The sequence below is a fragment of the Zosterops lateralis genome (assembly GCF_965231275.1).
Source record: "Zosterops lateralis genome assembly, chromosome: 1".
NCBI classification, from domain to species: domain Eukaryota; kingdom Metazoa; phylum Chordata; class Aves; order Passeriformes; family Zosteropidae; genus Zosterops; species Zosterops lateralis.
In genome coordinates, this window is record NC_139762.1 from 44,672,863 (window position 1) to 44,699,458 (window position 26,596).

Sequence of the window (26,596 nt, forward strand, 5' to 3'; positions counted from 1 at the left end):
TCAGAGTGAGAGGACTTTGAGCATTTTCTGTTTTAAAAAGCCCAAAACCAAGGCTTCATAAGAAACACCCCTGAGTTCTGAAACAGATATCAACCTCTGAGATGTTTAAGATTAGCATGGTCAATGAGAACAACTTTTCATTAATTGCAACACACTGGACACAGGCCATAAGCTAGAAAGAAAGCTGATGAAAGAAAGACCATGACCATTTTAATTAAAAACATGTATTTTAATTGAGGCGAAGAGGAAAGGGGGAAAATAAGTTGATAGTTTGTTGTTTTGGAGTTTTTTTTCCAGCAACTACTACATCTTTTTTATAGATAAAATCACTCAGGTCTGGAACAGGAAAAGGGACTAAGGAATTATTATTAGCACAGCAATGTCACATGAAAAATTGATTTTCAAGGAGAAGCTTTAGGAAGCTTGTTTAGTCTTTACAAAATCAAAGTGTAAAAGAGTATAAAAGAAATGATGTATTTTTGTAAGTAATCATTTTTATAAACTCCAAGCACAATTAATTTCAATATACCTGTTTGTTCATGTTCATTGAATAAAATCATTCATGCCTAAATATGGTTATATTTCTCCATTGCAAGATAAGAAGGAAAATGGAACATGCAGTTGCTCCTTGTCGTGCTGTAACATTCATTTTAGTAACACTCTCCTCTAGACGAAAACAATATTTTATCACAAAGCCAATGACTGTGTAACATCTTGACTAATATTCCAAATTTACAAGGTAATTTAAGATTCCCAGAATATAATCAAGATATGCCAATTACAAACTATACCAGGTAGAAAATTAAAATGAATAATCAACATACATGACCTTTTCATACATGACAGCTGGGAGGTGTAGATCTTACTTTCATGAAATGTATTCTTCCAAAATATGGTTTTCAGCAAACCCATAATGGGGCTTGGATCAAGCACTTGAACAGCCAAGAAGCTGAATTCATACTGCCTGTTCCCCAGGAATGTCACTCTGAGCTCACCACTGTCCAGTTTCCTGGAAGTGGAACAGAACTGTGGGAAGTGCTGCTTTGAACAGGAGGTTGATAAATGTATTTCAAATTGCTCTGTTCGACCCAAACTGATAAAATCAATCAATAAAAACCAGATAATAATATTTTTTTAAAAAGAGCAATATGCTTTAATTCCAGTTTTAAAATTTAAAGTAAGAGAAGAAAATTTACCTATGAAATGCTGTTTTGAGTAGCAAAAAATAAAGATATTTAGTTTGGGGCGCATTTCTTTTGATTAATAGTCTGCTAAAACTGTAATAGATTCAAATTGTTTTATGTGAACCAAGCAGCATGTTTTTGGGGAAAGAAATTGAAATCAAAATCTTGACCAACTTTAGCTCTTTGTATTTATGCTTGCAAGAAGTATCTCCAGCATTAAGACAGTATAAGCAGAGGGATGGGTGAAAAAGGGATCTGAAAAAAGGATGGGTGAAAAATCTGCCATTATCCTGAGGCTTTCCTTCAGCACAGCATTATGTTGGCATAGACTATTTACTAAGCTCTAGTGGGATTGCTGTTGTAAGACTCTTATTGCACACTTGCACAGATGCTTCTCTTTCTCCATGACAGCAAGTGGAAGAACACCCATCTACAAGTCACAAAAGGATCCTGGCACCACTGGATTTTGTGGAAACTTCCCTAAAAGTTGAAGGGCAGTATTTTTGAAAAATTATCAGTAATTCTGATTGGTTTTGACAAGTAAAACTCGTGCAATATTGAGATATTGGAACAATGGATATCCTAGGAGGAGCATAAATTGATGGACAGATGAATAAGGAAGGTAAAGGAAGGAGGTCCTTCCTGGCAATAATTTATGGAATAGTGCTTTAAAGAAGTGCATCTTATAATTTTGCCTAGTCCTGGCAAACAAATAAGGGAAGCTTTCAGTATGAGAAATATGCCTACATTTTGCAGAATTCATTGGAATCTGCAGTGTTTGGGGTTGTGAAGGATCCCTGCATCTGCAACTGGGAGACATTTTTCCTACAGCCAAAATACCAGAAGCACAAATTACTCCAGTACTAGCCCCTGCTAATGCTGCACCTTTGAAATAGAAAGATTAAAAATTAAATGAAAAAAACTAACCAACCAAAAACCAACCAAACAAAAGAAAAAAAACCCAAAACAAAACAAACAAACAAACAAAAAAAACCACCAAAAAAAAAAAACCAAAAAAAAACCCACAAAAAAACCCCCACAAAACCCCACACAAGCAAACAAACGCACCCTAACCAAACTAAACCTAAATAAATCACAGGCAAACCTTTGCATGCCTTTTAAGATGGAAGAGTGCTTAAAAGTATTGTCCTGTATGTCAGAGTCCAGGACCCGAGACTATAGAGAAAACACTTGGCTTCACAAAAATCCTCAGCTTTATGCCTGTGGAGAAATGCTAGTCTATACAAGACTGACAAATGAGTATCCTACCTTTGGCTTATTTCTTTCCTTTAAACTTCACTTTTACATCCTAAGCTCCTCTGAATATCCAACGTGCAACTAATCTTGATCTTCAATTTGGTGTCAAGCCTGTCCCTGAGCACAGGGCAGTGACAGTGACAAAGTAGTGATCAGAATGACGGTTTGCCTTCTGTAGGAATGAAGGAAATTAACAGCCACAAGAATCAGCACAAGAAGCTGTATGGAAGACAGATCAGGCTCCTATTTCTGTATCATTAAAGATCGAAGGAAAGAACTCAAATGTCAACAACTTTACGAGTACATGCTTAATGCTCTGAACAGCCAGGAAAATGGGAGCAAGTCAGACTGGGAGAGCATGCAGTGAGCATCACATTACCAGGATCCTGGATTTTACTTTTGCAGGTCACCTTAAAGCTATGTAGTGTAGAGGATTTAAAGCACTTAAGGAGATTAAGAGTTCAAGAGCTGCGAACAAACAAATTTAGGCTACCAAAATCACAATTCTAAATTTTAAAATGTGCATGAGATGATTATGAGTATGAGTTAGTGATTTTTAATTATTTTCTGCAAGTTTTGCATATTCATAAGTCTGCTTGGAGAAACATACATTGCATTCTAATGAAGAATGCCATTATCTCACACTCTTAACACAGCCTCAGTAAAGCACAAGACAAGGTTTCAGGAGCAGGACATGACACTGCAGCAGTCACAGTTTCAAATGGCCTCTGTGACACTGGGGACTGACCCTTCCCACAGCTTCAGTTCTAACTGCATGTGGCACCTTCTGCTGCCCAGTCTGCTTTACCTCTGTCCTCCCCAGGGCTGGTAAGATTTAATCTGCCCAAATTCCTCATACCCAGAATGGCATGGGGAATATGGCTGGAGCCAAACCACGCTTCTGCTTCCTCCACTTCAGCCAGCCTCTGCCAAGTGTCAGAGCTGGAGCATCCAAGGCTCCCAGGAGAGGGGCAAGGGATGGAGGAGAAAGTTAGAAGGTATTTGGATTTTGTTACAACGCCCAAGACAACCACAAGGTGAAGTCCCCCATGGCCGGATCCTGATTCCTCCCAGACAGCTCCAGCTGGTGGGGAGCACACACCTAGAGAGGAAGGACACACCTTCCCCACAGGTATCTCTGTCAGATAATGTGGTTGTGTCCTTTCACCTTTCTTTCTTAGTGGCAGTATCATGAAACATTTAGGTGATAATTTTCAGCACTGCTTGGATCAACATAACTTATTTATTAATAATACTCATCATCACTCTGAAGCAATGTTCAAACAAACCTCCCCTCCCAGTTCCATTTTATTAATGAATAATACTTACAGTATTATGAAGAAAATACTCTTGAAATCTGAAAATTGGCAGGTTTTTTACTCCCATATTTTATCCTGGCCAAAAACTGAGGACTCATTTCTGGCACAACTCTAATAAAGTGTTTCTTCCTATATTTTGATGTGCAAGGGTCTGAAACACTGTTGTCTGTCTGAGAGAACAATTGTGTCTCCCTAATGTGAGTAGCCTACTTCTCAATTAGCCTGTAAAAATAAACCTGCTCTTCCAGACATTAGTCGCCAGACTCTCAGATGTTTTGCTTGCAACTAGAAATGGATTCATTAAAAAAACAGAAGTAGCTGATATCAAACAGGGATTTCGTTGAAGGGCAGCATTTTTATGAAAAATGTATAAGCAGATATGTACAAGAAAGGAAGGCAGCAGAGGGCTGTGCATGTGTAACCAGGATCAGTATTTGAATCAGGATGAGTATTTGAAGGCATACATAGAATTCCCTATGCTCTACTGCTGCTGCAACAAAATAGTAAAGGACTAGACAGACTGGCTTATCTGGCTTATCTGTGTGTTTATACACAGCAAACATAGAGACACGCTTCAGTCCCAAATAATCCATTTACCTTTCCATAAAAATTTACTGGAGCAGAAAAAAAAACAACTTTGCAGCATGATCTACTAGCAGTATGCACATCACCTTGCTATGAAGATGCAGCTTCTCAGATAATGAAGCCCATACCATTTAAAGGTTTCTCAAATGAAAATCAGTGAAAAATAAAGCTTAAATTTAATTTTGAAAGCTCCAAGCATTCATCATAATAAAATACTAAAAGTACATGGTACCAGTATCTTCTTTCTGTGCTAGTGCTAGTGAACACCTAGAGAAACAGATATTCCTCTTTACTTCATCACATTTTCACTGCTACTGGCAGTGAACAGCTTTGCACTCTTGTGAAGCTGGGAAAAGCATCTAATAGATGCCAGCCAGAATGCAATAATCACTCATGAATTTGTTTACTCAAATTTTTAGCATATTTTGGCCTCCCAGCATCCCTTGACAAAATATCTCTGTCCCATCACTGAATTGTGTTGTATAAAAAGAGAACTTCCTTTGTGCCTGGTCATAGTGATTTTCATGTTCATGTGCCCTGAGGACAACTAATCAAACCATTCCCTCATCATTTCCCCCAAGCCATTCATGACTTCAGTGTTACCTCTTTATCTTTTCCTACCATAGAAAAAACACCTGCTATCAGCAAATCCTGGAATTTCTCAGAAATAAAATCAATAAGGAGAGTCAGTTGGAACTCTAGGCTGGTAATGTGACGGTCAACAATGTAAAAGGTAATTAGTAGATCTAAACAAACCTTAGGCATTTGATATCTAGAGCTGTCTAAGAGATCAACTGCTGATGCTGTTGCTGTTCTATATTGTAACTTCACACCAAGGCAATTTGGAGTGTGTGGGGCAGTCCAGCCATAGCCTTTTGTATCACCTCTTCTAAAAGCAGACTAGAAGACTCGATAGTCTGTACCAGTGCTACTGAGAAATGACTTCTAACTTTACCCACCTTCCCATCCACTCAAGGATATATGGGCAATTATTGTGCTTTTCAGGAGAGGAAGGATTAGTATATGAAAGGAAACTGTCACTTTGCTAATCTCAGGCAAAGCAGATACAGTGGCTGTCATGGTCAGGACACCAAACATCTCAATGGTCACAAGTCTTATGCTCAAAGCAGCTTCCACATCCTTTGAGGTGCTCTGTGGCACCAATGAGCTAAATACACCAAGCTTTGAACAATTCTGTTGAGCAAAACTTCTATGAATAGAATGGCAGAAACAGCTAAATGGAAAGGGGAAAGGATTGCTGCACCTCAGCTGGCTGGTCAGTGAGGGGCCCTGAAGGGCACAAAAGCTATGGCTGACACAGTGGCAACTCAGCAGATGAGGGGCCAAGGGAACATCATCCTCCCAGGCTTCCTGAATGAAGAACACAGCTGAGGCATTGCTCCTGATGAGCAGGCCATTGAAATAACTCCACTGTCCCTAGTGAACAAACAGCTCTTCACTTCTCTTTGTCTGAGGGGATGAAGGTGTCACAAAGGAACTTTATCCTAACATCAAATCCTGCTCAAAGCTCTGCACTGGTGATAGCAAACACTGTGGCAAAGCTTCCCTGGTGTGCTTTAGCAGCTGTAACACACAAACACAACAACTACTCATAGACACACTGAAGTCTCTGATCCCAAGAGCCCTGGCTTCTTCTGGTATTACCACAAGGAGGGCAGGGTGTTGATTTTTTTCATGGAATCCTGTAGAGCACTGCCATTGAGCAATTTCAAAATCACTGTGTGAACCAGCATACATGACAACCATGCTTAATTTAGGGTAACTAATTTAGATTTGGTAAGGCAGATAAAGCATTTTTTATTGCAAAACATAACTAATTATGTGAGGTGGATATACATTATACACATGTACTTGCATAACGAACATTACAAGATATGTATAACATCTAGCTGGAAGAAAATATGTTTTTGGTAAACTAAAAATGCAGATCTAAATTTTAACAGAGTGCAAGTGACATGAGATCCCTGGGTGCAGAAGAGCTAAACACATATTTTTAGTGTGAGACAAAGTTCACACTTTTCAAGTAACCACGTGTAATATGACATCTTCTAAAATATTTGCATTTAGACACACTTAATACCTATTTCTGCCCTAGCGATGCCTTGAATATCACAAACAACTTATAATTAGGCCCCTGAAGATACTTCTAATTTTTTAAAAACAAATGTATTATTTTACCTAAACTTTGACTCTGCTTGGTTCCCCAAGAGCATTACAATTTAAAATAAAGATATTTTGTTATCTGCACCATGTAGCCATTTTCACAGGGCAGAATGCTAGTTCATAAACTATCAAATACAATTTATGAGTAGAATTTTAAGGTATTTTAAAATATGTAGTTCATAGCAACGACTACATTTCTTACAAGATTTAAGAACAAAGAAAGAATTTCTGTGAGGGTCTAATTTTCAATTTACACTGTAAAAATACATCTGGAAAGAAAACAAAGGCCTTTGTAAGTTGATTATATGTCAGCCAATGCAAGGCTTTGCTACTTTATAAGAGACTGGAATGAGATTGTCTAGAAATTGCCTTCCCTATTTTTTCCAATCTCAACAGAAAGAAATGAAAAAAAGAATATGAAAAACTGGTTAGACTTCAATTTTTAATATCATGAGAGGCTGTAAGTCACACAGTAAAATGTCCTGTAGACACAAAGGCATGAAAATGATGGATTTTCTTTAAGATATGCAAGACTTAAAATTCTCTCACTACGGCATTCAGCTGCTTTACAAGGTTACAGCTAAGCCTAATCCTCATCTGTTTTAGAAAAAGCAGAGTTACATTCTATTATTTTAATTCAAAATGGTAGCACTTGTTTCTAAACTTACAGTAAGCAGCTCTGAACTAATTCTGGGGTCTGTAAGGATGTTCAGTGCACTATCAACACAGAGATATGAAAAAAAAATGGGAAGAATGTAGAGGTCATTTAATTAATAGGCATCCCACATGCCCACCCTCCAGTATGGAATGATCCTCATTACCAGGGCTGTGCTTTGTTTCATTTTAAATGGTCCCAGGGATGGGATTTAGTGCTCCATCAGCTATTCCCCTGTGAAGGAACCAGACCTCTGATTTGGATTACAGTCAGCAGCACTTATAGGAGCCTCCACTTCATTTCAGGGGATTAAAACTTGGTTTCAAAGATAATGAGAAAGAGCCCTTAAAACATTTCTCATGCTGATGACTTGCACAGCAAAGCTGTAGAAGCCTGTATTTATTTGTCTTGGGATGGAACCATGGAGGCAGTATGGAATTTGAAGGAAGCTTACAAGAAATGCAATGTAAAAATTATTTGGAGGCAATCCTCTTATTTGCAAAAGAGAAACAGAGAAAACACTCCTCAGATCCCCTAACCCAGACAAACGTATTCACACAAAATATTTTTGTTTGTTGTCCTCTCTGCCCTTGTTTCAGACTATGAATTCTCCTTTCAGTGTCAGGGGGGAATTTCATTTATATGCAAAAGGTCATGGAACTGGGGGTTCTGGTAAGGAATGGGAAGGAAAAATCTCTTATTACAGGGGGAACTCTGAAATTTGGTCTGTCAGAGTCATCCAATTGTTGTGAGAAAGCCTCTTGTTGCTCACTACCCTGCCCATTTTATTTAAATATACTAGCTCTTCAGCCTTCTACCACCTTCTGCCATCTTTTCCAGCACCCAAGGCCCTTGGAGATGTGAATATCACCCCTTTTCTTTTTAACCACAGTGTATCAGATGATCTCTCCTTGTGCAATTCACTTGGACCCCAACTTATTGTGACAACACTTGTTATTTAGAGAGCTCAACTTCAAAGCACTTCAACTTTCAACTTCAAAGCACTTCTCAAACATTAATTAACCCAAATCTAGATTAATTAATCTGAAAATAATTTGGCTATATATCCAGCAATTCCCATAATGGAGAAGAAACTAGTGGGTATTAAAGTCAATGGAATGAGTTCACTTGACTCCAACAGATATGGGATCAAGCTCATTTCTTGAGTCTATTTCTCTTTCCTAAATCTTGACTGTAACATGGCATTTTCTTCCCCAGCATCTTCAACTGCTTTATCAAGAATACAACTAAGGAATGGCAAGAGGGGAAAAAAAAAAAAAAAGGAATCTGTAAGCTGATATCACACACAGAGAGTTTATCAGTTTTGTTTTAAGGGTCATCTTAAATCTTACACACCACTTGGATAGAGTTTATGAAGATTGATCAGATCAGTCCTTAACACAGACAAATCAGGGCTCCAAACACAGTGCTGCAATTAGTGAATTCAGGAGGCACTCATATCATAAGCCAATTGCTAAATTACAGATTAACCCAAACAGACAACAGGGTGAGTGGTTGCAGCAAATTCACCACAGTCATTGTAAAGCTTATGAAATAGGCACCTGAAGTTTTTAATAATCATTGTAGCGCCTGTGGTAGCACTTCTCTCTCTCATGTAGAGGAAGCAAGGGGAATACAAAAGAAAAAGGAAGAGAAACAATTACTTGAAATAAAGCTTTGATGGTATTTATGCAAGAAGGTCTCAGACACTGCCTTTCATAGTGTGTTCTTTAATTTTATAATAATCCTCAAAATGCATCATTCTCTCTGAAGACTGTATTGAAACTTCTATGCTCATGAAGCAGTATGCACTTAAACAAATATTTCTCTCATCTCATTCAATCTACAGCTCATCCTAATATTTAACACTAACGTTTTTTAGTTTCAGCACCACGAAGAAACTTTTTATTATCCAAAATTATCAGCTGCATAGTTAGCTCTAGAAGAACTTTGCTGAAAATTCACAACATGATAACATCCTCGAAGTGGCTAAAAAATAAGTATTATTCAGACTATAAAGAAAGAGCAGCATTCTCCAAGAATGAGGCAATTATTCTGCAGATTCCAGGAAGATGCTTTGACCTAATGAAAAGGAAAAGACTTACTGAAAAAGAATTTTGTAAGTATTTTTTGATTCATCCTTAAAGCATGAAAAGGTTGAGGCCTCCTTTCTTATTTTTGAACATTTTCTACAAGAAAGACTCCATTTGCAAATACCTCTTCAACAACACCAGGGCAAGGAAGCAGAGAATGATTGGCTCCACTGGCATTAATTTGGTGAGTAAATTGAAGGGAAAATGTAGAACTGCTTAGTTAATCAAGTATGACTGAAATCACCCAATCAAGTAAATAACCAGCAAGTCTAGCCTGTGCTGTAATTTGTTCTTGGTTGCCAGTCTCTTTCTACATAGAATTAAAAGCCCAAAGAAAACAGCAACAATAAATCAGGCTTCTCTTATGGAACAGTATAAAATCCTTCAGTTCATGCCTTTCTAATCATCATTTGACACTGCTTGAATTGCCTTTTAAGCTACACGCTTTTTAAAATTTTGCAGAAATTATTGCTGTTGACCACAAACTGTGTTTTTCCATACTAGTGCTTCAAACACTTTGACAGCTAAACTGTGAAAGAATAAAAGCACTAATAGATTTGTCTGATTATATTATTCCTTGTATTTTAAGCTTTACTTGGTCTTCTTCACAGGTTCTGCTCAGTTACTTTCACTAGTGGCTTTCAGAGATTCTGAGGGTTTATTGAAGGATTACAGTTTATAATGTAACTGTATAAGCAGAGCTGTAATCAAGTATTAAAGGTCACTAAAAACTTATTGATCTAGAGAACACAGCAGCAATAACTCAGAGAATATCAAAATAGCCACTGCTATTTGCTTTTCCTTAACTCAGAATGGAGCAGACAATCTGTAAGAAACAATTTCTTCCCCTAATGATCCATCATTTTGCATGAAAGAGTCAACGCTTTTAAGAAATCAGAAGGAAACAGAAGGTTACAACTGTCTGAAGCAGACCCGACATTCCACCCCCAAACTCCCATAGCAGACACTGGGGAAGAGATTATTTTATTAATAACAAATTCTCATGTAATGATTTTATATAATAAAATTAAAATAAAGTGATTACCTATTTACATCCAGAATAATGTTAAGATCTTTCTTGTAAGCTGTGGAGCTTCTTCTATTAATATTGTAACGAGATTCACCTTATATAAGAGTATCAACAAGGCAGAAGCCACACTGAATAGATTAGTAATTCAATCCAAGTGCAGGTCTCTCAAGAAGACCTTGTTAACAATGACCTACCAAAAATGTAGAAAATTCACAGTCTATGAAAATTCACATTGGAAAGGGAACTATTTATCAAGATCTTAGTATGAAAATAAACTGCAAATGACCTTTAAAGTCCTGAGTGCACCTAGGACTAAGAGCATCATAGGTACACTGGGGCTTACAAGCATATGGAAATAGACTCCTCAGCAGAAACCCAAACAATTCCTTTGCTAAGACACAGCTACTCCAACAGATCCGATGGACAGAGCCAAGGGAGTCAACTGGACATAAAAGAAAACAGAGAAGAATGGCAGAACCACATTTTAACCTCATTAGAAGTGCACAGGAAGGGGCAACCTTCCCATGGTTCCCAAAAGAAAGCAACAGCACTGTCTGGGGGCTTCAGGCTGCAAAGAGCTTTTCATACCCACAGAGAGAGAGGTCTTATAACCCAGTGTGTGGAACATCCCTGTTCCTGTACCCATGGCTGCGTGTCCCACTCACAACTGCCCATGCACCAGTGTCATCGGGATCATCACCTGTCACCAGGGTCATGCAGGGAGGAAGCAATGAACAAACTGACAGCAACGATATAGTTCCAGGGGTTTTTTTTGTTTGTTTGTTTGGTTTTTTTTCCTCAGTTCTTAGTTTTCCTTGTGAACAGAACTTCTTTGGGGAGGTTGTCCATACAACCTCAGCAGGAGATAGAATTATTATGTCATATGGGCTGTTTGGCCTTTGCCTAGCAAGTGCCTTGTTAGGTGTTTATTTCCCAAGTATTATAGCACCTATTACCAAAACAAAAAGAGATTATTTTTCTGTATACATTACCAGGATTTCTCTATTAGAATGGGTAGGCAGTAGATGATCCCTACCAGAAAGTAGCCCCAATACAATCTTGTATTTCAGATAAACTTTTGATGGCAACATAGTTGACATGGTGAAACCAGATTTGAATGCCAAAGATTCACAATTTACAGGGCTTTCAGCACAACAGACTAGGATAAAACCTGCCCTCAGAAGGAGTACAATCCTCAGTCAGTGATTTGTCAGTGATTACTGTTGTGATTTGAAAATCTTTACATATTAGAAAAGCAATGCACTACTTTTGGATCTAAGAAGTATTTTGTTCACTTCAATGCATACACTAATTGTCTGTCCTGTTAGCATTAAAAGAAGGTAGATTGGCACTGAAGTGTGACCAGACTTCTTGGATGGTTTCAGTGTCTGGGAAGAAAAGCTCAGTAGGTTCATAAATCTAATATATCATTTTCATAATAAAACGTAGAGTAGCAATAATTGTAATAAGGTTTTACAAGGTGTCCTGAGAGGAATAAAATGTTCATTATTCTCTGCACCACAGATATATAAAGCAAAATTAGTTTTTTCTTTAAAAGCCCATAAGGAATTCAAATTAACAGACTTTGTAAAGAATGCTAGTAAAACACTTTTGGCAGAACCCAGCTATTGGTTGCTTTGATTTTAGTGGCCTTGCTCATCTTATCTTTCTAAACAGACATTTTAAACCAGAAAGTTTCAAATGCCTAGACAGTGTAAAGACTGCTTTGGGTGCAAAACTTATGAAGAGCAAACTTCCTGTAAGTTGAATGACTTTCTGTGAGTTGTTTTAGGGTATCTTTCCCATGTTAATCCTCATTCCTCATAACAAAAAGCTGACCACTAAGCTCAGAACCCATGTGAATTCAGTGGCAGAGAGGAAGGGCCAGGACTTCCAAACAGCCTACACAGGTAAGCCAAAGGTAGGCACAATTACAAGGTGTCTGCAGCTAAGAATTTCCACAAGCTGATAGCTTCCTCTGAGCCCTTCTGATGCCTCTTTAAGCCCTAACTTAGATTATGCTTCCAGAATATGTTAAAAACTAACAGCAGGAAGATACACAAAACTACCCAGCCTTATGCAATTACTGCTCAAGTGCTCAAACCACCTTGGCAAGAAGCTGGTGCTCAGCATGGCAGCTGGAATACACTAAATGTCCCCCACGTTAAATAAGGCACAGGGAACTCTTCCAACACTTAGCAGTAACATATTGCTATATTCTTTATGAAGTGAAACAAAGCAACTGAAGTCAAATTTTCCAAAATATAGTAACGCAAAGAGTGGAATGCTTAGTCAATCAAAGTAAACCAAAGTATAAACATTCATACAGTGCTATACCAGTCACAGACACTTCATCTCTCTAATTCTTATAATTTTCACTCTTCTGTCCTAGCTGCCATCCGATTCCTAGGTTATAGACCATATAGAAAAGAAGCAAATAATTATCTGGCAAGTATTATATGCTATCTCTCAAATACAAGTGATTTGGGTGGCTGCTCTACCATAACAGTCTTATCTTACACTCACCAAAGGTTATAAAGGGCCTGAATTTGAAATAAGTATCAAGCTTTTTCTTATTTTACAGCCATAATTAGTTTTAAAATATTCCTGTACTCATGAATTATCTGATGCAAATCTTGGTACTTTTAGCTTTTCTGTAAATGGTTGAACTGTAGCCTCAGGCAAATACTCATATATCTAAAGCAGGGCTGCAAACATTTGCATACACAAATGAAAACCACAAAAAACTCTCCCCAAAAGAGGGAAAAAAAGGACTGTCTTGAAAATTCTCAGTAGGTTCATAAGACCCGTCTTGCTCTGGTTTTCTTCTTCAGCCATTCTTTCACTGACTTTCCCCTCATCTTCTCTACAGGCAGTCCTAAGGGACCACTCTTACTCCTCTTCACTTCTCTCTTTTCAGCCTGTCCTTCAGCAGTTTATCTGCAAACAATTTTGACTACTGTGTCTGCTCACAGCTCAAAACCTTTATTCTCAGACCCATCTTCTTCTGCCTACACTGAAATCTGAGCCTTTCTTATGCCTTCTCATCTCAATTTCAGAGATAAGAGCATTTTTTCCCTGTGGAACCTCATTCCGCTACTCTTATGGACTTGTCACTTGCTCTCACATTCTAGACTTCTTATTTTATTTGCTTTTCTTCCTAGGTTTTCTCACTAAATGATTTAAAGACCACATGTACACAATGTGATGAAAGCAGTGCTGTGCTAATTCTGCTTTTCATTTCAGTAGCAGAAATCTGATCCATCTCTTGCCTCAAATTTATATGTTGTTCCACATTAACAGGGCTTGTGAATCCAAACATTCATAAGACTGCTTTTAACCCTTTCCACACATCTGTGATGTGCATATCCATACCAGAATTTTTATATATTTTTAAATTATTTTTATTTTTTCTATCTGCATAGAAATGAGTAAGTAGTCCTGCAGTAAGTAATGAGTGAAAAATGATAATGCCCCTTCTACAGCTATAATGACGAAGAAGAAATGTTTGCAAGGACAAAAAATTATATTAGGTTATGTGGTATAGTAAAAAAAAAACAGTCATACTTTTGGGTCCAATATCCTTGCATCAGGTCTAAGAGTCTGAATAGACACTGGGAACCAGTGCTCTTTGTTTGATGTTTTTTAATTTAGTATTAGCCTTAAAACTGGTCAGAAGATACGAACAATTGGACAAAGACTTGATTTAAGCCAATTAGCCAAAAGAAGATGACTTTTTCTTTACACAAAGCTCCAGGCTCCCAATTATCTGTCTTTCTGCTGATGAGAAACACTTCCATTACTATGGCATGAGTCTTTTTGTGGTCATCCTATCCTTCAAGTACAATAACAAATCTCATATTTCAGTGTTTCTTTTACAGAAGGTTTTCAGATATAGAAGTGAGGAAATAGTAGTTAAAATTGTGGTAGGGTTGCCTCTTCCCTTAAGTATACTTCCACCAGTTAAATGATGCTGGATTTAAATTATGCAACTGATTGAGAAAAATAGCCCCATCATTTTTTGAGATTACTGTAAGAAATATAGAGCATAATCTACTGATTACAGTGGATTACCACTTCTCTGCATCCTTAATTTGATTATGGTAATCATAATGCAGCTGTGTGATCATCTTTTCCAGCAAGGAAGAGGGAAGTGCAGAATAGCAATCTACAGTTGAAAAAGAGAGACCAACTTTTGTTTTCTATGAGTAAAACTATTTAAAAAGTAGGAATTACTTCTGACCTTTAGCCTGCGATCCTGGTCTCCACTGCACAGAGAATTTACAGACACTTTAAAAGTCTTCCACGCTGGATTTAAGTTATTCATCACAACCTGTAAGTGAAAAGAAGAAAGAGAACCCTTAACGTTTCTTCCTCTCTCAGCAGAATGCTAACAAGGGCCACAGTTCTCAGTACAGTACATTCACCAGCAAGAGAAGAAAGCAGAGCTCAGCTGGAGTTTTCAGAACTCCGTCCAATGAGATATGAGCCCTTGAGCAACCAGCAGTTTCCAACACTCCTCTTCTGGAAAGCCCCCAGGAGGGGCATGAGTGGAAAATAGACCCACAGGTGATGCTACAGACATTGCTCCAGCACTGCCACACCTCAGAGGGAGATAATTTACAAGGAAAAGGTTGTAGAACTGAACTGGAAGCAATGGAAGACGTGCAGGGCTGGGCAATGGGGATGGGCAACATCAATTTACAGGCACATTGTTTGCCTTGCTAGGAAAACTCTATGGAATCCATAACAGATTTACAACCCCTAACACCTCCCACAGCTCCATCCTATACACCTAAATGCCATTTTTAAGACAGTGCCAGTCATTACTATGGAGAAGTAACATCACTGGGTGATAAGAAACAAATGCAAAGCACCCAGATTACAATCCCTTTAGCACCAGCAATCTGGGAGGAGGTGGGGAAGAAACAACATAATATTAATGGAAAAATATGATACAGTCTGTAGACTGGTTTTGGCTAAATCTAGTATTTATATCTCCTGGCCTTCCAACAGATTATCTTCCAGTTTAATTAGGTTTGGATCTTTGGCCTCATCTTCCTTTACTGTAAGGTGCATAAGTCAAGACCTGATACCCATTAGTTAATAATTACACTAGAGTGTTAACACTAGGAAGTGTTTTTAAGTGTGGGTGTTTGCACACCTACATTTAAAACCACTTCTGTTTGTGACATGGGAAGCATAAACTATGCCTCCTGACAGCCATCTGTGTCCTTGGAAAGTAAATTCAACTATATTCCTTACCTCAGTCCTGTGAACAAGTTGTTGGGTTGCATCATCATTCACCCGAAAAATCTCCAGAAAAGGATCAGATTTGCTGAAAAAATCCTAAAATAAAATATAGGACAGGTTACTCTTGAGGCTTCCTTTTCTTTGAGCTTTTCAGGCACAATGCTCTGGTGCTTCCCTGACTGCTAATGAAAAGGAAGAGCCACAGTAGTTTTAGTGAGACCTCTTGGTGTTTCTCAGCAATACTTTATTCTTATCCTTGTCTCACAAAGATTCCCGTGGTACTGCTGTTGTTCTCAGTTTGACTATTTAACCAAGGCATGCAAAACTATAAAACGTCCTTTTACAATCTCTTCCCTTCTTACACCCAGCCCAGTCTCCTGAGCAGTAGGAAATGATGATTAGGAAATTAGGAAATGATAGCTCCGTCATCTACCTAGCTTGTTTCTTTCTGTCTCCCTACCTGTTTGGTCTTTTGATACCAGTTTTCTAATGCATTGCACTTTGAAGTATATTCCACACTGGGGTTGAATTTCACATGCTCACCTACCGCCTCAAAACAGAAGTTAATTGGCCAAGACATTGTGCTGCTACCAAATAACATAAGTACTGTCCAAATGGGTTAGTGGTGGTTAGAGTGGCAAGTCCTCTCCAGGGTGTAGTAACATGACCCATGCCAAGATGACAAACAGAGCAGGGTAATGCAGGAAATAATTTGGTATCTCTAGGCAAATCTGTGACAGACACTGAGGTTCACAATCACATGCTGCAGAACACCTTCTCCTAGTCTTGTATTCAGCTAACAACCCTGAACTTTCTCACACAAACCTAACTTCACTTGCTTTCTATAGTGCTGCTTCAGTTTGGCCACCGGCTCTTTTGTGTCAACATCTTATTTATTCTGGACATGCTGGGTGAGGGGGCAGAAGAGTAACTGGCTGTTAACCCAGGAGAGGGAAAGCTTCCAATTTCTAACTATGCCATGCTGAAAGAGCAGGATTTAAAAGCACTAAGTCTCTTTCCTGTAGTTTCAAGTCCCTTCTTTAATTTTCTTCTTCAAAAGAGCCACACGATTAACTTTGTGCATATGAATAATATTCTTCTCTATAGGACATATCCAAAGCCACAGACACCCATGTCAGTTTTGGGAAGTGAGAAATTCTGTTCAGTGTTTCCAAGTGTTTCTATGATAGTATTAGTGTAAAAATTACTCGAATACATACAATTCTACAAATTTCACCATACCTATTTTTTATTAGCTGCAAGGCCATTGGTTTGGGAACAACTTTGGATAAGATGCTAGCCAAAGTCTGGGCTTGCTAAAATTTATTTTTACGGCATTTTACAATTCCCTAAGTTCAAAACAAACAAAGAATTCAGGGCTTTGAAAAGGGATGCCTGAATTTGAATGTCTGGAGAAGAAAATGAGTCCCTATGGACCACAAAGCCTTGAGCAAGGCTTGAGGAACTTAAAGTTGTGTCATCCCCTAAAAATTACATAATGTTGTGTTGAGAGTGCTGTTCTGTCATTAATCTGCTTTTTTATTTTCTAGAGAAAACTTAATGGCACAATTAGCAACTGATGCAAAGCACATGAAGATTTATTTGTTAAATCCTATCATGGGGAGCTTGGAACAACAAAGCTGGATGTCTGGCTATTTGTTCCAGCTACATGGTAAACAGGACATTTTATGTCAAACTGTGTAAATCCACTGCAAAATTCAGCTAAGTAACTCTAGAGCTTGCCTCAAGGCTCTGATGTAGATTTAGTATCTGAACTCCACTCAAAATTTGAAACTGCTAGTATATGGGAGGTTTTCGTGATCAAATTCTGCCAGATTACTGGTGTATCTGGAAAGCAAAGAGAACAAGCAGAGAGAGAGGGTGCTGGTTTAATCATAGTGACATGAAAATCCAGAGAGTACAGGGTTAAAAAAGACTGAGCTGCCTCTTCTCACACATAAGCATTCTGATTGAAGCTGAGTAAAAGCTTAATGTTAGGTGTTTCTTTATCAAACATAAATTTGGTAAGTTATTTGAAAGAAAATACCTCAAAATGATACCTACAAAGAATGCACACTGGAGTGCAAAATAATTCAGAAAGGAAGGCAAGATTTCATTTAAGGCTCAAAATATAGTATCACTGCTAGCTGAGTGTCATAAAGCTACAACAGCACATCAGCCCAAAGGAAATAATTTTTAATATCTGTTTTTAACTACCAAGATAATACCACATAAAGGGAAAGCTTTTAATGCTGGATGGTGGCTGTTATCACTCCCCCTCCAACGCAAAAACAAAGCCTAATTACTTTCAGAATTCAGGTACAAACAAAAACATCCATCTGTATTGAAAATTCTTTGTAGTAAGTAAAAATGAGGAGCTAAAGAAACATTTGCTTTCACAATTAACATTTTTGGTTGTTGTGCTGACTCTAATAGCTTTGCATTATCCCCCAAGAATATCCTCTGAAAGAATAGCAGAATAGCACAATATATTGTGCTATTTTAATAATATTAAAATGATTAACGTAATATATTTGCTAGTGGTATAATGCACATCATTCTTTCAGTACATGCAGCAGTTATACAGTAATAACACAAAGTACATGGTCTAAACTTTAAAAATTTAGATATAACTGTTTCTAAGCACCTAGTTTGACACATTTTTAGTAGATTAATTTTCAGAGCCAAACAATGTTTAAAATTCAGGACTGAGGATCAAGTCAAAGGTGCCTTAAAAAAGGGCTGAAACAGCCAAAAGACTAAAATTTGGAATACTATTCAACAGCTAAACAGGGCATTTAGTGAGGAGTTTTTCTTGGTAGTAATTTAATACCAGGGAACTATATAAAAAAGCAATATTAGCTTGTATTTTGCAGATATTTGCTGGATAATCTTTCCTAAACAACAGTAACTGCTTCTCTCAGAACAGGAGAAGCAGTTTGCTTGCCTCAGTGCTCATAATTTATTATAGCTATCATAAAAAACGTAGCTGCTTGTTATGGTAATTGTGACACAGCTATTAATGCAATAAAACCTTTCCAAAAGTTATTGTTCCACAGTGAAGTGTTCTCAGTGGATCTCTTGAAACAAAGATGTGCCATTTGAGCTGACAGGGATTCAATAAAACATGAAAAAGCAGTTATACTTTCCAAATAAGCACTATAATAAAAAAATATAACCATTATTTCCGCTAAAGTCAGTTAACTAAAGAAAACTCTCATATTTGTCATTTTCCTATAATTTTTCTCTGAATGCTTCAACCACTCCAGTAGTAAAATATTATTAGGCTTTGTTTTGTAGTTTATCTAAAATTCTTGCAGTTTATGTCAAGAGAAAAAAAAACATGCAATAAACATATCCTGCCTGTTTTATCTTATCAACAAATTTTGTTTAATTTTCTGAAAATGTGTTGTTCATATATTTTTTCCTTAGTGTAGGAAAGGCATACACGTAAGGACCCCAATCTGGATCCTCTTTCAAGGATCTCCTTTAAGGGATGAAGGAAGAATATTCCTGTCCATTCAAGATGGCAATGGATGGAAATAATTTATTTTTCTTTTTATCCTGAGAGCACATACATGACCCATCCTCACCCCTTCTTTTATCCACAAGCTGAGGCATTACGATTTTACTTGTCTTCTGCCACTCCCACGGCTACCAGTGCAGAAATCCCAGGGCTTACAAGGGTGACCCTACAGCCAAGCATGAATGGCTTCTTCCAGAAGCCTTCCTCTGTTTTTCAGGATAGTCCAAGGCAAGTTTTAACCCTGTTTGTTACTCTACTCTACTTCTCTGAGTAGAGAGAGGCATGCAAAACCATGCTTAGGATTTTACAAAACAGGCTCTTCTCAATTCTTTGATTTATTTTTTTTATCTTTATTCAACATCAGAGCACTCATTCTTTTTCATCAATGGCTGAACTAGGTAATTTAAGTAATTTCAAACCTTAATAAAAATAATTACTAATAGTGCCTTGCAACTAATGATGTCAAAGTTCATTATAAGCCATACTTTTCTTGTAGAAGAAGTAAGCCAAACTTCAGCCAGGTTTAGAGCTACATCTTCAGCTGGAGGAAATTGAAATACTTCTTTCAATGCAATAGGCTTCCAGAGATTTTCATCAGTTGAAGACAGGAGTTTGGACTTAGATAAGACATGATGAGTCACTGCTCGAGTGGCACACTGCATCATCTAAGGATTCTTTATTAGATGAAGCCCACCTTGATTGGACATGTTAAAATGGCAGGAATGACAATACTGTTGCAATATTTCCTTCTTACCTTATCCCCATAACATGTTTCAATCACTCTCTAAAACTGTTGCCCAGACAACACTGACCTGGCTCAGAATTGCACTCTGGCAGTATCCTTTTAATTTATACCGACAAGAGCTAGAAACAATCCTAATATTTAAAGCAGATTACATTTAGCATTTGTGAAAAAGCAATAACTAAGTGCAGTCTTATTATGTTTTTTATGTCTTTTCCTTTTTCCTCGATATGACAGCATGTGGATCAGGAAGAAACTTGTGTACAAGTTTGGAAATTACCTCCAAAGATATCTGTCTAAAGAAAGGCTGGTAAATCTACATTTTGACATCTAAATAAATTATGCAACTCAAAACCACTAAGACTCCAGCAACTCTGAAAGAGGAAAGTAATTTATCTTTCAGATGAGAAGCAACTTCAGGTCCTGATCATTTATGACTGTTAATGATCCTGAGGACAGTAAAATTTTATAAATTTTATTTTAAAGTTATATGCCAGTACTATTTATCTTTCTGTGTACTTTCTGCTTGCCTGAGATTTTCCGGTAGTTTCAACTGAAAATATTTTTCAGTTACAACCTGATTTTGAAAACCTGATGTATATGTATCCAAAAGTAGTCTCACTGATTCAATTTTAAGCTACTCTCATGTCAAAACGTCTTTCCAAGAACACACTTGAGGCATCACAATCCTAAATCTTTGTATAGTGCTGCCATATGCTTCTAATTAGAAGCACCTTCATATATAAGAAGGGACTATACACCTCAAAGAATTCTGTGCCTGCTATTACACTGAAATAACAGAGAGTGGTCAAGCAGTCAGCAGGTTTTCTTGGGCTGTGAGTTGAGATGCTTATTATATGTAAATTTCTAAACAATAACATATTTTCAGAAAGAGGTATTTCTTATAAGGTTGAGCAGTGTTTGAGCTAGTGGAAAGTTTTCTTCCTAGAGAGGGAAAAAGTTTTTAATAAATATGCAAGTCTTTTTCTCACATTTGAGCTACATTTTGCTGAACAAAATGTCTATCATGACTGAGCTGTTATGAAGTTTTCTAGCTGTATTTTAGGAAACTTCAATGATAACATCATTGACTACTCACAGAAAGTTCACTTCTCTAAATACTTCTGATCTGTGGCATTTTACATAATTAAATTGTCTTGGTTGTAGTGTAATTAACTTGTCTTGGTTTTAATTAGATTTCCTTGAGGTTTTTTTTTTAATTACTTCTCAACTTGAGGAAAGCCTCATTGTGAACATTCATCTGAAAACCCTGATGTGTTTAATAACACAAGTTAAAAAAATGTCTGTCATGGAAAATCTCATCAAATTATATTTGCAGGCATTCTTACACCTTTCAGAAAGGTTAATATCAAGCAGCTTACCTTGTCATCCAATTTCCTTGCACTGAATGAAAGTTCAACGTAGTCATCGTTGCCAGACAATTCCTCAGCAATCACCTAAATGGAAAGCTACATTTGAGTTGTGCATGGTTTAATGGAAGGGGAAAATGATGCCATTTTTCAGTGTGTGAAGACTGCAGACCCCATTTAGGAAAGTGAAGTGTGGAAGAGGTTAATGTGTTTCTCTTTGGCATCAGGAAGGACATCACCTTGGTCAGCCCACAAACCTGAATCACTTTGTGTCGTACAACTATGCCTTGTCAACCACCTGTCAGTGGACAGTCATCCACATCCACCAGGGATCCCTTTCCTCTGACCAAGTACTCCTCCTCAGAGTGGAAAACAGAGAATTCCACCATCTCACTGTGTCCAATGGGACAAAAATGCTCTACAAGAGTTGTATTACTTGGGTCTAAGGCCCAGTTATTTTTATGCCACTTCAGCATCATTTGGCAAGATAAATGAAAAAAGGAGCGAAGTCACCTGGCATTAGTTGCCATGAAAGGCACATTTACAGACTGAGAGCTCTCCTGGTGTAATTTTTTTGCAGTAGCCAAATGGGCAAAACAATTTACTGTAGATGGAATTAGAAACAAGTGATCCCAAAATAATACAGTGTGATTCTTTTAGATTGTGTAAGCTATATCAGTGATGATGTCAATCACTCTGCTGTGCAATGTTATAAAAAAACCCCAACAGAACCAACCAAACCTGTTTCCTAAGTAAGCCATTAAAATGCCTCAGGGGAGAGAAGGCATTAACCAAATCTGGAATATTTCACTGAAAAATATTCTTTAAAACAAACCACATTATATTCTATTTGACAGCTTTAAAACGTTTTTCCCAGTTGTAAATGTTCTCCTCAGGGATTAAATCTCCCAAAAGGACCTATTTCCTGGGTGTTTCATATTCATGACCACACACATGACAGCCACGCTGGCTTCCCAGACAGGCTCTGACTGTCTCCACCACTTGAAATCCTTGAGGAGCTGCTGGGAAAACCCAAAAATTTACCAAACTGGCTTGGCAGCAGCTACCGATTGCACCCCAAAACATCAACCCATCATTGATGCATACAGCACCTCTTGTGAAGCAATTCCAGGAAGGGCAGCAGCTGCCAGAGGCAAGAGGCACAAAGGAAGGAGAGGTGGGAGGCCTGCAATGCCATCCTGAAGAAGATCAAGGGGGAGACATGGGGAAGGCCATACTGTCAGGACACAGCTGGAGATCGCAGGAGGTGCTCTGTGCTGGAGGAGGCACCTCTGAGTGTGTACACCCTCAGGTAAGGCTCGTGCTGGAGTTAAGATACCCCTGAAGGGTGTGTGGCCTATGTGTATGTCCACAGCAGAACTAAGAAAATGAGTTTAAAAAAAACCCCAAAAAGTAGTAGCCAAAAAAAAAAAAAAAAAAAAAAAAAAAAAAAAATCTTTTTTTTCTGATCATGACCTGTGTAACACAGAATCTCATCCAAGGGACTGAGTACAACAGGAAGTGAAGGCAAAGGGAGTGAAGACCATGAAGGAGGCAGGAGAGATATCAGAAGTGGAGCACAGCCAAGGGGCAGGAAAAGTATCTTCCCTGAGAAGTTTTTGTGATTTTTTTTTGTCTTACTCGTTTCTCAGTAATTAAAAGTTTACTTTGATTGTCAATTTATTAAATTAAGTAAAATTCCCCGAGTTTAGACAATTCTGGCTGTGATACCTCCCAGCAGTGAGCTGTGGTGTTTCTCCATGCAAAATACTCACATGCAGCCACAAAGCACAGATGCTTAACTGGGCATTAAAGTACCATCACACAGGCACATATGTGGTATGTCACATCCTCCAGGCAAACATCAGCTTGCTGGAAATTTGACCCATGGAGTCTGACAAATTTCTCTTCCATGTAGTCTCATGGTTTAAAAGATCTGGTTAAGCTGTCTGTGACCAACAGTGCTCTGGGATTTGCACACCAAATTTCACTAGTATTTTTAGCTGAAAGTAATGAAGCTGGTCTTATAAAGGTTTACAGACTTACAGCTGGAGAAGCTGAAAAATGTTCTGTTTGCTTCCCACAGCCATGATCTGTTTGCTTCCCACAGCCATGTTCTGTTTGCTTCCCACAGCCCCACAGAGACATTACACAGTCAAAAGGCTAAAAAAATTCCAGCAAAACTTGCTAAGATAGGAACTTTCAAAATCCTATGAAAAGCTCATAACTGACTACACCGAATGAGTTGAGAAACTAGTATATCTAACTTCCATACTTGATAGACACCTGATATGTCCTCAGGTCCAGAAATAATGATAATAAATCAGTTTTTTAATTATTCTTTTGAGACAAAAAACTTTTCACACAATATTTTTTTGTCTGGGTTCAGTTTTCTCCCATTCAAGTGAATGCTCTTTAGAACTGCTGGACAGGAGCCAAAGCACGTAACTAAGGTCTATATTTCATGGTTATCATCCAGTGTGAGGCCAGCAGGGACTATTAAGTCATTTTCTCTCATCTTCTGTTTATCACAGTGATTTAATTTTTGCCAGAACCCTCCCCTAACAAGCCTAATAACTTTAGTTGTACTAGAGCATTTGTGTTTTCACAAGACTAAACTACTTTGTGTTCCTCAAAGAACAGAAGGGACGTCCAGAACACCACAGGGATGGGCAAGATGAAGCATGCCCAGATTATCCCAGCAGGCAAACCACACCAAGTTATTTAGGGAAGAAAACCCTCTCCTGGTTCTATTCAGCCAGATGAGTGGGGATCTCCTTTCCAATCCCACACCAAAACCAAGTTTATTGTATGCATTTAAGCAAATCAATTCCCAGCCAAGCAGCAAAAAAGACATCTAAGAAATCAAACTCCCTGGACTCTCAGAAAATATCTCAGTCTCCTGGCTCTTTTGTGGCTGAAGGCAGAAAAAAATAAATCTAAACAATCAAGCCAGAAGAAAACCATCTGGCAAATCACACATTAAGGAAAAAAATCCTTCTCAACCTCATGAGGCAACAGAGCAGATATCCCCAAAGCAGAATATTTTATTATAGCCTTCATCTTAACTCAGAGCTGCAAAAGTCACAAGGTTCAGTGCAGACAAGACTGATTTCCCAAGCAAGGCAGCACAGAGAAAGATGAAAGAGAGGTAATACAGCGATTTTCAGATTTCAAAATACACATGGGGCTATGACAATCCAGTCCTTAGATGCATTACAACACATCTAAAACTAATCTCATCAAACTTTTTTTTCCCTGAGAGACTGAAAAAAGCCCAAGGAAAAGGGAAGTTGAAGTTCCTTAATGTGTCATAGCAGTTAAAAATTAGTTTCTGAAGGTTCTAGTCCTTCAAACTAAAAGTATTTAAGCAGCAGAAGTTACTTGGTGTCATCCAAGTACCTTAAAAGTAGTAGTAGTAAGTATTGTGGCTTTTTTACAAATCATACATTATTTGTTGCCATTTCCTTAAAACAAGGAAATGTGTCAGAAACAGTGCAAGTCATGAAATAAAAAAAAAAAAAAAAAATTCTCCATCAAGGGTTGATAATGGCTTAGCAGGATGCTTTTAGGGAGAATTAGTCACTTCAGATATTTCTAAATAACAGGAAAACAAAAACACATTTAAGACTGACTTACTGTTATAGATGATTTTCCTGCTGTGTTACCATGTTTGAGTAAGGATTTGGAGAGCTTCCTCTGAGAAACAATCTGCACAAAAATAAAAACAAAGGAAAAAATAATTAGAATCTGTAGAAAATACATGGTTTATTGTGATTTCAGTTTTACATTGCTTTCTTTTTATTTTTTCCTTTTGTATTGAGGTACTTTCTCAATCTATGATCAGAGTTAACACAGTAAGACCACAACCAACAAGAAAGGTCCCCCAGGAAGCCTGCACAGGATGCAATGGAAGGACAAAAAAAAGCAGTTGGGATCAAGCAGAAAGGGGAGAACACAATTCACTGCATTGAACAGAATAGTGAGAAACACATAGATTTTCTTCAAATATTGCAGTGATGGTGACAGAGGACAGAAGTAAGATTTAACTGGACATGAAAGACTATGAGAAGGGAGCTGTACACAGCAAATCTATCAGAGATACCTCCAAAACTCAACTCATTAATATTTTATTGGAAACTGAAGTACATTTACATTGAGAAGGAATTAATTTTATCTCAAAATATCAGCAACTTTAAATTCAGGGCAGAAGCAAGCAAGCTGCCCCATATTTCAGTTCTAAAATTGTCTCTTTTGCTTACTACATGCCAGACCTCCCCTAGAACTCAGCATTATAAATGAACTTGGTTATAAACCAAATTGTAAATATACTCCAAATCAATGGCATCATAGAAGGACCCTGACAAAAGATGTTATTTGCCATATCAATAATAACTAGCATTCCCTTATGATTTTGAAACATTTAAAAGCAGACCAGTAAAAGTATTAGAAAAGGAAGAAACTTTATTAATAATGCAGAACTGTTAAGCTACAGTGATGTTCTAGTGTATTAGTCACCAGTAAAGTTAATGCTATATTAATTTACTTACTTATTAAGTGGAAAACTTCAAAATGTAGGACAGATGTAAAAGTAACTCAAAACCTGCTTATAAATCACAGTATTATTTGTAATCTGACAAAACTGTAGTAGAACTGTGCTGTGCAGATACTGAGCCAAAGATTGACTGTATCCTAAGAAAAACCTTAACCTCTAGAAGTAGTCCTTTCCATCTTTCCACATCCAACTTAGACAACTTCATCCCGACAGCTGATCTAAATGATCCACAAGGTGACATCTTCAGCAAATATGCCAAAATATTAATTGTAAAAGAAAGGCAGTCACCAAGTAAAAAGGAGAGTTCCAAACCCTTCATGAGAGTCCTGGGCATCATAGAAATTTCAGTAATAAACCACAACAGTAGGTAATGGCCAGAGCTGAAATGCTCTGAGTAATGCAAATTCGCAGCCAGGCAAAAAATGTGCTGTGAGACAGGAGTGAATAGGATGCACATTTTAACGTAGCATCAGCATGGGGAAACATGTTTGTCCTGCCCATCAATTTGCTGAATTGAACAGAAAACCAAAAGCTGCACCTCAGATTATCCTCAGCTACAGTTGTAATAGAAGCAGCAAGACAGAAGCAAGTTTTAAGCAGGCTTTAAATGTGAGACAGGAGAACCACCGTATGACAAGACAGGACATCTGGAATCACTGTGACCAGCTTCTTGTTTCTGTTGCAGCTATACCTGACAGGGGTATGCCTAATCAGTTCTTAGAGAACTTCAAGGGAAACACTCTCCTCTGGAAATTTCTTGTATTCATTATCCTTATGTAAATATACTTTCCTTACAGCTAATCCAATTCTCTGTAGTTTAAGCCCATCATTATCTAATGCACC

At 37.8% G+C, this 26,596-nt stretch overlaps 1 protein-coding gene across 1 annotated transcript in view; it reads right to left on the reverse strand.

Moving 5' to 3' along the window:
- The window catches only part of CPNE4 (copine 4), a 175,571-nt gene that overhangs the window by 71,597 nt on the left and 77,378 nt on the right, over positions 1-26,596 (reverse strand). Inside the window, exons 3-6 of the mRNA XM_083857455.1 lie at positions 24,838-24,909; positions 21,211-21,285; positions 15,573-15,656; positions 14,551-14,640 (exon numbers count right to left, since the gene is read on the reverse strand). Of these exons, the coding sequence (XP_083713581.1) occupies positions 14,551-14,640; positions 15,573-15,656; positions 21,211-21,285; positions 24,838-24,909 (321 nt within the window). The remainder of the gene's footprint in view (positions 1-14,550; positions 14,641-15,572; positions 15,657-21,210; positions 21,286-24,837; positions 24,910-26,596) is intronic.